At 69.5% G+C, this 11977-nt stretch overlaps 1 protein-coding gene across 1 annotated transcript; it reads right to left on the bottom strand.

Moving 5' to 3' along the window:
• Nucleotides 1-328: 328 nt before the first annotated feature.
• TBX21 (T-box transcription factor 21) lies at nt 329-10585 on the bottom strand (the record flags this gene model as incomplete). The annotated part of the gene is made up of 6 exons (XM_084222234.1): nt 329-1019; nt 1122-1183; nt 2040-2198; nt 2267-2388; nt 2470-2624; nt 10161-10585. The coding sequence occupies 6 exons, from the start codon at nt 10583-10585 to the stop codon at nt 368-370; spliced, it is 1575 nt and encodes a 524-aa protein (XP_084078360.1). The 3' UTR covers nt 329-367.
• Between the last annotated feature and the right edge of the window lie 1392 nt (nt 10586-11977).

Here is an 11977-nt window from a genome sequence, read left to right as displayed (position 1 = left end):
CCACCGCCCCCGTGCCTCAGTTTCCCTCCCCACACGCACAGAGCCGTGTCCCACAGTGTCCCCTTTATTGCGATATGCTGCTGCCCCCCGCCCCACACCGGGCGCGGGGCGGGCTCAATAAATACTTCAGCATTAACCCCCCTCCCTTCAAAACCACCCACCCCAAAAATCCCCTCCCCGCCGTCCCCCCCGCCCGTCCCTCCCCGCTGGCCCCCGCGGCCCCACCGGGGTGGCACCGGGGGCTGATTGTCGCGCTGAGCCCCCCTCCCCGCTCCGGGATCTGGGGTGGGGGGCGCACGGGACCCCTTCGCCCCCAGACTTGGGGGGTCCGGGTGGCTCCGGCCCCTCGCTCGGCCCCCGGCGCGGCTCAGTTGCCGTAGTAGCCGTAGTAGCCCCCGTCGGTGAGCGGCTCCTTGTCGTAGATGTCGCCGTTGCGCGGCGGCGAGGAGCTCTCGGTGCTCGAGGGGTACGGCGACACCCGCCGCCGCTTGCACTCGTACAGCCCCGAGTCCGGCGAGTCCCCGGAGGCCGCGGCGGCGGCGGGCTCGGTGCCCCAGCCCTCCAGCTCCTTGCCCTTCTCCTCGCGGGGCTCCCGGTACCAGCCCAGAGCCGCGCCGCCGCCCTTGGGGCCGTACTGCCCGGGGCTCCAGCCGCCCGCCACCCCGAAGCCCCCCGGCCCCTCGGGGTAGTAGGGCAGGGGCGGGTGCGGGGCGGGGGGCAGCGCGAAGGGTTTCACCCCGTAGGGCACCAGTTTGCCCCCGCCGTAGCCCCCCTCGTAGCCGCCGTAGTCCAGCGCGCCGGCGGCGGGGGGCTGCTGCGGGGGGAAGTACCAGGGCGGGGGGTCTTTGGGGGGCAGCGGCAGCGCCGGGCCCCGCTCCCCCCCGAAGAAGCGGCCCGGGGGCAGCGGGAACTGCTCGGGCAGGAAGGGCTGGAAGCGCGGCGCCGGCAGCAGCTGCTGGCAGCCCGGAGCCTCCGGCGGGGACGGGGTCAGGCGGTCGCTCTCCGAGGCCGCGTACATCCTGGGGAGGGGGCGCACGGAGGGGTTTTGGGGGGCTGCTCCCGCCGGATGAGGCCGGGAGGGGAGCGGGGGGGACAGGACCGGGAGGGGCGGCGGCACTCACGAGTCAAAGTTGTCCCGGAATCCTTTGGCGAAGGGGTTGTGGTCGATCTTCAGCTGGGTGATCTGGGGGGACGCGGGTTTGGGGGGGCTGCTGGCAGCCTGTCCCTCCTGCGGGGTGTCCCTGTCCCCCCATCCCACCAGAATGCCAGGGCAGGGGGGCTGGGGGATGCTGAGGGGGTCTGGGGGGGGTACTGGGATGTGTGGGACGGTCCTGGGGGGCAGTGGGGAACCCAGAGGGAGCTGAAGGGATCCGGGGGGGGCTCTGGAAGGGGGTCTGAGGGCACTGGGGTGGCTCTGGGATGCTGAGGGGACACAGGGGGCGATCCTGGGATGCCGAGGGACGGTTCTGGGGGGGTCAGGGGGGTGGCTGAGGGGATGAGGGGGTGGTTCTGGAATTCTCGGGGGATACGGGCCTCAGAGGCCTCTGGGGTGCTGGAGGGACGCAGGGGGAGACCCCGGGATGCCGAGGGGTGCAGGGGGAGACCCCGGGATGCCGAGGGAGGCAGGGGGAGACCCCGGGATACCGAGGGGTGCAGGGGGAGACCCCGGGATGCCGAGGGGTGCAGGGGGAGACCCCGGGATGCCGAGGGGTGCAGGGGGAGACCCCGGGATGCCGAGGGGTGCAGGGGGAGACCCCGGGATGCCGAGGGGTGCTGCATCCCGGGGCGCTGGCAGACAGGGGGGGGTCTGGGGGAGGCCGGGGGGTTTCCCTGAAGCCGAGCACGCCCTGGATGCTGCTGGGGGATTAACGGGGCTGGGGGCTGTTCTGGGGGCGGGTTTGGGTTGCTGTGGTGGCACTGGGACGGCCTGCCCGGTGTCTGGGAGGACGCTGGGGGGGTTGCTGGAGGTTTTGTGCTGTTGGGGTTTTTTTTGGGGGGGGGGGCTGCATGCTCGGGACCGGCGGGGGGCTCGCACTCACGTCGGCGTTCTGGTAGGCGGTGACGGCGATGAACTGGGTCTCGGGGAAGGCGAAGGTGTGGGTGTGTGGGGAGGGGTACCCGTCCTCCCCCTCGCCCTCCTTCACCTCCGTGACGTGCAGCCGCGGCTGGTACTTGTGCAGCGACTGCAGCACGATCATCTGGGGGGGGTCAGGGCGGTCAGGGGGGGCTCACAGCCAGCTGCCGCCCGGCGGGACCCTCCCCTCACCTGCCCGACGTTGTTGGAGGCTCCCTTGTTGTTGGTGAGCTTCAGCTTCCCGAAGGACACCTCCTGCCGCATCCAGTGCGCGCCCGTGTTGGGCGAGTCGGGGTGCAGGTACAGGCGGTTCCCTGGGCAGGGGGCGGCGGCCACGGCGTCACCCCCAGCCCGGCAGCGGCGGGAGGGCGAGGGAGGGCGGGCAGAGCCCTTACCTGGCATGCTGCCCTCGGCTTTCCCGCACTGCACCCACTTGCCGCCCTGGTAGCGCCAGTGGTGCTGGTCCACCAGCACCACGTCCACGCAGACGCTGTAGTGCGCCACGGGGTTCAGCCCCGACAGGTTGAAGCTGAGGAAGGGGAACATTCGCCTGGGGAGGGGACAGAGGCACAGACGCTGTCACCCCCCCCTGCTCGCACAGGGCGGTTTGGGGGGGGTGATGTGATGGGGAAACTGAGGCAGCGCGGTGCCCACCCCCCCTCGGGCGGCTGGGTGCCCGTGAGCGGCTGAGTGACCCCGGCAGCTGGGGGCTGCTGTCGGGGCCGGTCCCCCCCGGTATCTCCCTCCCCCTCCCCAAGCACCTTCCGGATCGGAAACCAACACCGCTGCTATTCCGGGCCGGGCGCCAGCCCGCGCCAAGGGCAGGAAGGGGACACGGTGGCACCGGCGGGGACCACGGGGCGGCAGCTGCCACCCCCCGGGGCTGCGCCCCGCGGGCCCCCGGGTGTCCCCTCAAACCACAGCGCTGAGCTGGGGGAGCTCTGCAGCCTGCTCTGCCCCGGGCCCATCGCTGGCTGCTGGCCACAGGGGACACAGGGGACACAGGGGCCCCCAGTAACCCCAGTAGCCCCATTGGCCCCCAGTAGCCCCAGTAGCGCCAGTAGCCCCAGTAGCCCCCATTGGCCCCAAGAGCCCCCAGTAGCCCAGTAGGCCCAGTAGCCCCAGTAGGCCCCAGTAGCCCCAGTAGCCCCAGTGGCCCCAGTGGCCACCGTAGGCCCCAGTTGCCCCCAGTAGCCCCAGTAGCGCCAGTAGCCCCAGTAGCCCCCATTGGCCCCCAGTAGCCCCCAGTAGCCCCCATTGGCCCCAATAGCCCCCAGTAGGCCCAGTGTCCCCAGTAGCCCCAGTAGCCCCAGTGGCCCCCAGTAGTCCTAGTAGCCCCAGTAGCCCCAGACTACCCAAGTTCCCAATAGCCCCCAGTAGCCCCAGTGTCCCCAGTGGCCCCAGTGGCCCCAGCAGTCCCCAGTAGCCCCCAGTAGCCCCAGAAGCCCAAGGCTCCCCAGTAGCCCCAATACGCCCCATTGGCCCCCAGTAGCCCCAGTAGCCCCAGTAGCCCCAGTAAGCCCCAGTAGCCGCAGTAGCCGCAGTAGCCCCAGTAGCCCCAGTAAGCCCCAGTAGCCGCAGTAGCCCCAGTAGCCCCAGTAAGCCCCAGTTGCCCCCAGTAGCCGCAGTAGGCCCCAGTAGGCCCCAGGCTCCCCAGTGTCCCCAGTAGCCCCAGTAGCCACCGTAGGCCCCAGTAGCTCCAGTAGCCCCCAGTGTCCCCAGTGTCCCCAGGCTCCCCAGTAGCCCCAGTAGCCCCAGTAGCCCCAGCAGCCCCAGTAGCCCCAGCAGCCCCAGTAGCCCCAGTAGCCCCATTAGCCCCAGTTGCCCCAATAGCCCCCAGTAGCCCCAGTAACCCCCAGTTGCCCCAGTAGCCCCAGGCTCCCCAGTGTCCCCGGCAGCCCCCAGTAGCCCCCAGTGTCCCCAGTAGCCCCAGTGGCCCCGTGGCCAGCTCGGGTTGCTGTCGGGCCCTCCAGCCGTGGCTTTGGGCACTGTCCCAGCCCCCCCCCCCGCTCCCAGCCGTGGAATTTTGGCAACTCCGGGAGCTCCGACGGCCGGAGCTGGACACCGAGTGTCACCCCCGGACACCAGCGTGTCCCCCTGGACACTGAGTGTCACCCCCGGACACCAGCGTGTCTCCCCGGACACTGAGTGTCACCCCCGGACACCAGCGTGTCCCCCCCGCCCCATTAATGTCACCCCGGACACCAGCGTGTCCCCCCACCCCATTAATGTCACCCCGGACACCAGCGTGTCCCCCCCGAACACCAGCGTGTCCCCCCACCCCATTAATGTCACCCCGGACACCAGCGTGTCCCCCCCGAACACCAGCGTGTCCCCCCACCCCATTAATGTCACCCCCGGACACCAGCGTGTCCCCCCACCCCATTAATGTCCCCCCCGGACACCAGCGTGTCCCCCCACCCCATTAATGTCCCCCCCGGACACCAGCGTGTCCCCCCACCCCATTAATGTCACCCCCGGACACCAGCGTGTCCCCCCACCCCATTAATGTCACCCCCGGACACCAGCGTGTCCCCCCACCCCATTAATGTCACCCCCGCCGGACAGACCCCCCCGGGCACCCCTCAGTGCCCCTGCCTGGGGGTCCCGAGCCGGGGAATTCCTGAGGGGAGGGGGCGCACCAGGGGAAAAGGGGGGTCCGGGCCCCCCCAGCAGGAAACGGGGCTGGGGCAGCGCCGGGGGAAGAGCGGTGGAAAGAAAAGTCAGCGGGTGGAGGGTGACTCAAAATTGCCCTTGCGAGAGAGAGGGGAATAGAAAAAGAAAGAAGAGAAAAAGGAAAAATAGAAAGAGAAAGAGAAAAATGAGAAGAAATGAAAAAAAGCCAGAAAAAGAAAAGAGAATAAAACGAAGATTAAGAAAAAGAAGGGGAGGGGGGAAGGAAGAGAAAATAGAAAAAGAAGGGGAGGGGGAAAGGAAGAGAAAATAGAAAAAGAAGGGGAGGGGGAAAGGAAGAGAAAATAGAAAAAGAAGAAGGAAGAGAAAAATGAAAAACACTGAAAAAAAGAAGAGGAAAAAATGAAGAATCAGGAGGAGAAGAGAAAGAAGGAGAAGATAAAGACTAAAAACAAGAACAGAGAATAGTAAAAATAAGAATAAAAAGAAGATAAATTAAAGATAAAGATAAAGACAACAAGAGAGGTGAAAAGAGAACGAAGCCGCCGTGGCGAGGAGCTGCCGGTGCTCGGGGCCGACGCTGGCCCGGAGCATCCCGGGGGCTCCGGGGTCCCCCCGCGCCCCCGCAGACCCCGCTGTCCCCTCTGTGTCCCCAGAGGAGCCGTCCCCGCGGGCTCCCGTCCCCTCCGGAGCAGCACGGGGGGGTTCCAGCCGCGCATCAAAAATCGCGGCCGCCCCCAAAACCGCCGGGGCGCTCGGAGCCGCGGCCGGGCCGAGCTCCCAGGCTCTGCTGCACCGCCCCAGCTCTGCACCGAGCGCAGAGCGAGAAAACAGCTTTTTGGGGCTGGGTTTTGGGGTTTTTCTGCCCTTCGCTCCCACAGCGCGCTCCCCGGCGCTGCCAGCCGAGCTCGGCGCTCACACGCGGGGAAACCGCACGGCCCGGCCGGGCACGGCAGGGCGGCGGCGGCACCGAAACCGCGCTCGCCCGGGTTTATTTTTAACGCCCGGGCAGCGCTCGGCCCCCGCGGCTCGGGCACCGCGGTTTGGGAGGTGCCCACGGGCGGGTGGGCGCCGCGGGTTTCGCCCTCCGGGGTTCTGTGTCGGCGCTCGGGGTTTGTCCCTGTGTGAACCGCGGCGACACCGAGGGGACAGCCGGCGACACGGGCACGCTGCGGGGCTGGGGACACGCGGAGGGCGGCGGGTGGCTGCAGAGGAGGGCGGGGGGCTCCAAACCCCCGGCAGAGCCTCCACAGCTCCCCGGCCCCGGCAGGGTGGGGGGGCTGCGGCTTCCTGAGCCTCCTCCTCCTCCTCCTCCTCCTCCTCCTCCCTCGGTGGCAGCGCGGGGACCGCAGGAGCCACCGGGGCCGCGTGGGACACCGGACACGGGACACGGGACAAGGGACACGGGACATGGGACACGGGAAAATGGACACAGGACACAGGACACAGGACACAGGACACAGGACACAGGACACGGGACGTGCGACAAGGGACAAAGGACAAGGGAAAAGGGACATGGGACATGGCACAAGGGACAAGGGACAAGGGACAAGGGACGCAGGATATGGGACACGGGACATGGGACACGGGACAAGGGACACGGGCCAGCCCCCACTGCATGGCCCAGGGCACAGGGCTAGAGCTGGGTGACAAGGCACAGCGGTGGCAAGGCGATGCATGGCATGGTGACATGGCACGGTGGTGACATGGCACGGTGGTGACACACCAACTCATGGCACGGTGACGTGGCGTGGTGGCATGGCAATGCACGCCATGGTGACATGGTGTGGTGACAGAGCGTGGCACACGGGCATGGCGTGGCTGCTGGACATGGCACGGTGACATGGCACAGAGGTGACACACCAATGCATGGCACGGTGACATGGCAGTGCCACAGCACAGTGGCACAGCCAGACGAGTCCCGGTGACGCGCGGTGACACGGCAGGGCTGCGTGGCACATCTGCACGGCACATCTGCACGGCACAGCTGCACTGCCCGAGTGGGTGACAGGGCACAGCTAAATGTCACAGCGCGGCAGGACACGGTGACAAGTCACAACATGTCTGCCCCAACCCCGCCGAGCTGCCAGCCTGGCGCTGCGTGTCCCCAGCCCCGGCCAGCCCCGGAGAGCCACCCCCAGGGTCCCCAAAAGGCGCTGCCACCTCTGGTGTCCCTTCCCCTGCACGGCCACCCCTCAAATCAAAGCCACCCGTCGGACTTTGTGTCCCCAAAGCCACCGCGGTGTCCTCTCCGAAGGCAAAGCCATCCCTGGTGTCCCCAAGCACAGAGGGAGCCCCTGCACCCCCAAAGGCGGCGCTGAGCCACCCCCGAGTGCAGGGACAGCCCTTCTGTGTCCCCAGCGACAGGGACAGCCCCCCGTGTCCCCTCAAAACACAAAGACGGGCCCTGTGTCACCCCAAAGGGCAGTGCCACCTCCTGTGTCACCCCAAAGCACAGGGCCAGCCCCTTGTGCCACCCCAAAAACCAAAGCTGGCCCCTGTGTCCCCTCAATCATCAAAGACAGGCCCTGTGTCACCCCAAAGTGCAGTGCCACCCCAAAGAGCAGCGCCAGCCCCTCGTGTCACCCCAAAGCACAGGGCCAGCCCCTTGTGCCACCCCAAAAACCAAAGCTGGCCCCTGTGTCCCCTCAAAACATAAAGACAGGCCCTGTGTCACCCCAAAGGGCAGGGCCAGCCCAAAGGGCAGTGTCAGGCCCTGTGTCACCCCAAAGGGCAGGGCCAGCCCCTGTGTCACCCCAAAGGGCAGGGCCACCCCAAATTCCGGCAGGAATTCCCCGTGCCCAGCGAGTCCTTGGGGCTTTCCGCAGGAATCCTGTCCTGCCGGGCCCGGGAGCCGCGGGGGACACAGCGGGGACAGGGACAGGGACAGGGACAGGGACAGGGACAGGGACAGGGATGGGACAGGGATGGGACAGGGACAGGGACAGGGCCAGGGATGGGACAGGGATAGGGATGGGACAGGGACAGGGACAGGGATGGGACAGGGACAGGGACAGGGACAGGGACAGGCGTGGGGAGCCACCCGGGGCTGTCTGGGGCGGGATGTTGGGCGTGGGGCGGCTCAGGACAGGCCGGGCTGGCTCAGGCTGGCCCGGGACAGCAGGAGCGGTGCCAGCAGGGTCAATCCCGGTGCCAGGCCCGCTTCACCCGGTGCCACCCCGGTGTCCCCGCCAGCCCCGGCTCCTCCGCGGGGCTCGGGGGGGCCGCACCCCGTCAGTGCTGAGGAAGGGGCGGGAGGGGCTGCAGAGCCCACGGCGGGGTGGGAACGCGCGCCCTCCCTGCCCCAGAGCCCCCCAGCCCGGGTCGGGGGTCCAGACCCCCCCCGGGTCCCCGATGGGGGCTCACGGCCCCCTGGAGCCCCGCTGGGGTTTTTCCTGTCTCAGCAGCGCTGCAGCCCGGCTCTGCACGCTGCAAAAGCAGCTCAGGGTCGGGGGAAACGGATGTTCTGTGGCTCCGGGTTTGACGCTCTCCACGGGCTGGGCTCGCCGTGAGCCCCCCCGCACCGAGCAAACCCCCCCTCGGCCCGCAGCCCCTCCGCGGCGGGGGATGGAGATGGGAAAAACCCCAAAATCGGCGGTTTCGGGCTGGGAGACGAAAGCAGAGGCGCAGCGGGGCAGGGGGGATGGGGTCTGTGGGGCCACCCCCATTTCCAGACCCTCGGCAGCGGCTCCCGACACAGCAGGGAGGGCACTCCCCCAGCGCCAGGCCGGGAAAGAGAGCAGAAAAGGGAGAAAAAAGCAGATTTTCAGCACATTCCTGCAGGCCCTGAGGGGTGGCGGGCAGCAAACGACGAATTGGGGTGCCCGCCACCCCCGCCACCCCCTGGGGACGTGTCACCCCCTCCGTGCCGGGCTCGCAGCATCCCCGGGCGGAGCGGGGCCGGGCTCGGCCGTGCCAAACCAAGCGGCCCTAACGTGTTTAGACTTCCACCACATCCAGCAGGGTGGGCTCAGCATCGAAGTGACACCGTCTGTCCCCCGGCCGAGGCAGCGAGGGGCGCCGGGCAGAGAGGGACCCCTGGGCGCGGGGCTGGGGCCGGGCAGGGGGGGCAGCGCGGCAGGAGGGGCTGGGGGGGCTCTGTGCCAGCTGCTGAGGGCACGGAGAGGGGGTGCAGCCCCGCTTCCCCTTGGCACGGGGTTTTGGGGGCCCCTCGGGGTGATCTGGAGGTGGCTGAGCTGTGATCCCATTGCCGGGGAGACCCCCAAGTGCAGCCCAGGGTGGGGCTCTCCTCATCCTCATCCTCATCCTCATCCTCATCCTCATCCTCATTCTCATCCTCATCCTCATCCTCATCCTCATCCTCATCCTCATCCCCATCCCCATCCTCATCCTCATCCTCATCCTCATCCTCATCCTCATCCTCATCCTCATCCTCATCCTCATCCTCATCCTCCCCACCCCGGTGTGATGTGGGGCCGAAGGACGGGGTCGGCGTTTTGGGCTCCCCTTGCCCCACGCCGTGGTGGCTCCGCGGCCCCACAGGGCCTGTACGGCACCCAGCCCCCCAAACTGGGGTCTTGGCGGAGCCCCCCAAGACCCCCCAGCCCCCTCCAGCCCCGGGACCCCGCAGCACGGAGGGGACAGCGAGTGCCCGGCTCTGGCGTCACCGGGGGCGTTTCTGGCAGCCAGGATGTGGCCAAAAGGCTCCGGTCACGGAGCACGGGGGGGTTTCCACCCCAGAGAGGGGACAGGGACGGCGCAGGGTGTCACCCACCCTCCCACGGCGCCCGGGGGTGGCAGCAGCTCCTCTCCACTTGTTGCAGCGCCGAGCTCCGGATCCGGCCCGTGGGCTGGGGCCGGATCCAAGCTGCCCGCAGGCCCCTGGCAGCGCCGCCACCTCTGCCACCTCCCCGAGCCCCCTGTCCCTCTCTGGTAGAGGTGGGGACACCCCCAGACCCTTTTCTCCTTCCCACGAGCCTCAGCTCCCCAAGGAAACAACACCGGGGGACCTCTGGGACGCTTTGCCTCCCCCTCCCAGGCTTTCCTTAAAACCCACGAGGGGACGGGGGTCCCCACAAACACCTCCCACCCTTCCAGCCCTTGGCGGGACCCCCCAGCCCCTCACCGTGCCGGCCCCCGGGGTCTGTCCCACCCCCTCACTGCGGTGTCCCCACTCCCGGTGCCCACACCGGACCCCCGCCACCCCCGGTGCCGGGTGGCGCTGCCGGTCTCTGTCACGGTGCCCCCGTCCCTCCGGTGCTCTCAGGTTCCCCTCGGTGTCCCCACCCCATCCCCTCCGTCGCCTCACGCGTCCTGTGACAGTTCCCCGTCCCCGCACACCCCGGTCCCGCCGGTCCCCGTCCCGCTCCCTCCAGTCCCCTCCCAGCGCCCCGTTTCCCCCGGTGCCGCCGGCTCTCCGGTCCTCCCCGTTTCCCCCCGGTGCCGCCGGCTCTCCGGTCCTCCCCGGAGCGCCCCGGTGCTCCCGGCTCACCTGCCCTGTTTGGTGATGATCATCTCGGTCTGGTGCTTGTGGAACTTGGCCCAGAGCGGGTAATTGTTGAGCATCACCTGCACCTTCCCGGCCGCCCGGTACCCGGGCAGGGCGCAGAGCGGGGGGCACAGCGGGCCCCCCCCGCCGCCGAAACCGCCCTCGGCGCCCGCGTAACCTTCCACCGGCGCGGCGGGAGGCGGCGGCGCCCGGTAGGGCGGGCACGGCCCCAGGAACCGGCCGCCGAAGCCGCCGGGAGCGCCGTAGGGGAGCGGGGGGGCTCCCGGTTCCGGTCCCCCTCCATCACCGAAGAAAGCGGCGGCGGCGGCGTCCCGCGGGCCCGGCGGCTCCTTGGCGAAGCCGGCGGCGGCGCTGAGCATGGGGGCGGCGGGCCGGGGGGCTCCGGTGCCCGGCTCCAGCGCGCCCATGGACGGGCGGGGGGCGCCGGCCCCGCTCAGCCGCTCATGGGGGTCCCCGCCGGCGGCGGCCCCGGGACGCGGCGCCGGTCAGCGCTGCCCGCCCGGCCGCGCTCCCGCCGCCCCCTCCATGCCCGGTGCTACCGGGGGGGCCCCGAGCGGCGGCGGCCCCGGGACAGCCAAGAGGGAGCGGGGGCAAAGAAAAACAACCCCGCAAAAATACCCTAAAGCAGCCGGAAAAACCCCAAAAGTGCCGGGGGGGGTTCCGCGCCCCGTGCCGGTGCCGGTGCCGGTGCCTCACACGCTCCACCGGCCCGTCCCCGCCGCCCCGCGCCTCTTATCCAAAGAAGCGGCTCCGCTCCGCAGCTCCGCCCTGCAGCCCCTCCCCAGCCCCGAGCGGGGCGGGCCGGGGGCGGGCCGGGGCCACCGGGGGACGGCGACACGCGGGGAGCCGCGCACGGGACGGGCGACACGTGGAGGGGACGTGGGAGCGACAGAGCGGGGACAGGGGGACAAGGGGGCCGCGCTCCTGTCGGTGTTTTGGGGTCTGGGGGGACACGGGGAAGGGACAATTCGGGTCCTCCCCTGCTCTGGGGTCACTGCAGTCACTGGGGGGGTGACACGCCGGGGGGGTGGCGCTGAGGGCTCGGCCCCTTCTGGTCCCCCTCCCCTCCTCTGTTTCGGGGTGTCTGGGATCCCCGGGAGGCTCAGCCCGGCCGAGCCGTGCCACCCCCGCGCCACTTCCCTGCCACCCCCCGCCACCCCCGCGCCACCCCCGTGCCGCCCCCAGGCCAGGCCATCCCGGCACTGTCCTTGACCCCGCGGGGGAGTCCCGGTGTCCCCTGGAGCCCCCCCGGCGCTCGGCCCCCGGTGGCCGCTGCCCTGGCCGGTGGCCAGCCCCGCTCCCGTCAATACTTTCCATGGCCCGCGGCGCGGTGACACCCCCGCCGCACGCAGGCACCGGTGGCACTGCCACTGTCACCCCTCCTGGCAGCTGGGGTCCCCTCTGGAGCTGGGGTGGGGACGGAGCGACGGGGGGACCCGGGGGTCGGTACCGAACCCACATCGGGACCCCCCGGATCAGGGTTAGGGGTGGTGACCAGTGGGGACAGCGGGATGGGGACAGGGGACAGGGATGGGGACACGTAGGGACAGGGAAAGGGATGGGGACAGAAATGGGGACAGGGAACAGGGATGGGGACTGGGATGGGGACACGTAGGGACAGGGATAGGGATGGGGACAGAAATGGGGATGGGAACAGGGATGGGGACAAGGGACGGGACTGGGTATAGGGATAGGGACAGGGATGGGAACATAGGACAGGACTGGGGATGGGGACAAGGGACAGGATTGGAGATGGGAACGCGGATGAGGATGACAGAGGTGGAGATGGCGACACAGAG

This window comes from Fringilla coelebs (assembly GCF_963513975.1).
Source record: "Fringilla coelebs genome assembly, chromosome: 27".
Lineage (NCBI taxonomy): Eukaryota > Metazoa > Chordata > Aves > Passeriformes > Fringillidae > Fringilla > Fringilla coelebs.
This window is presented reverse-complemented; position numbering and strand designations above follow the sequence as displayed.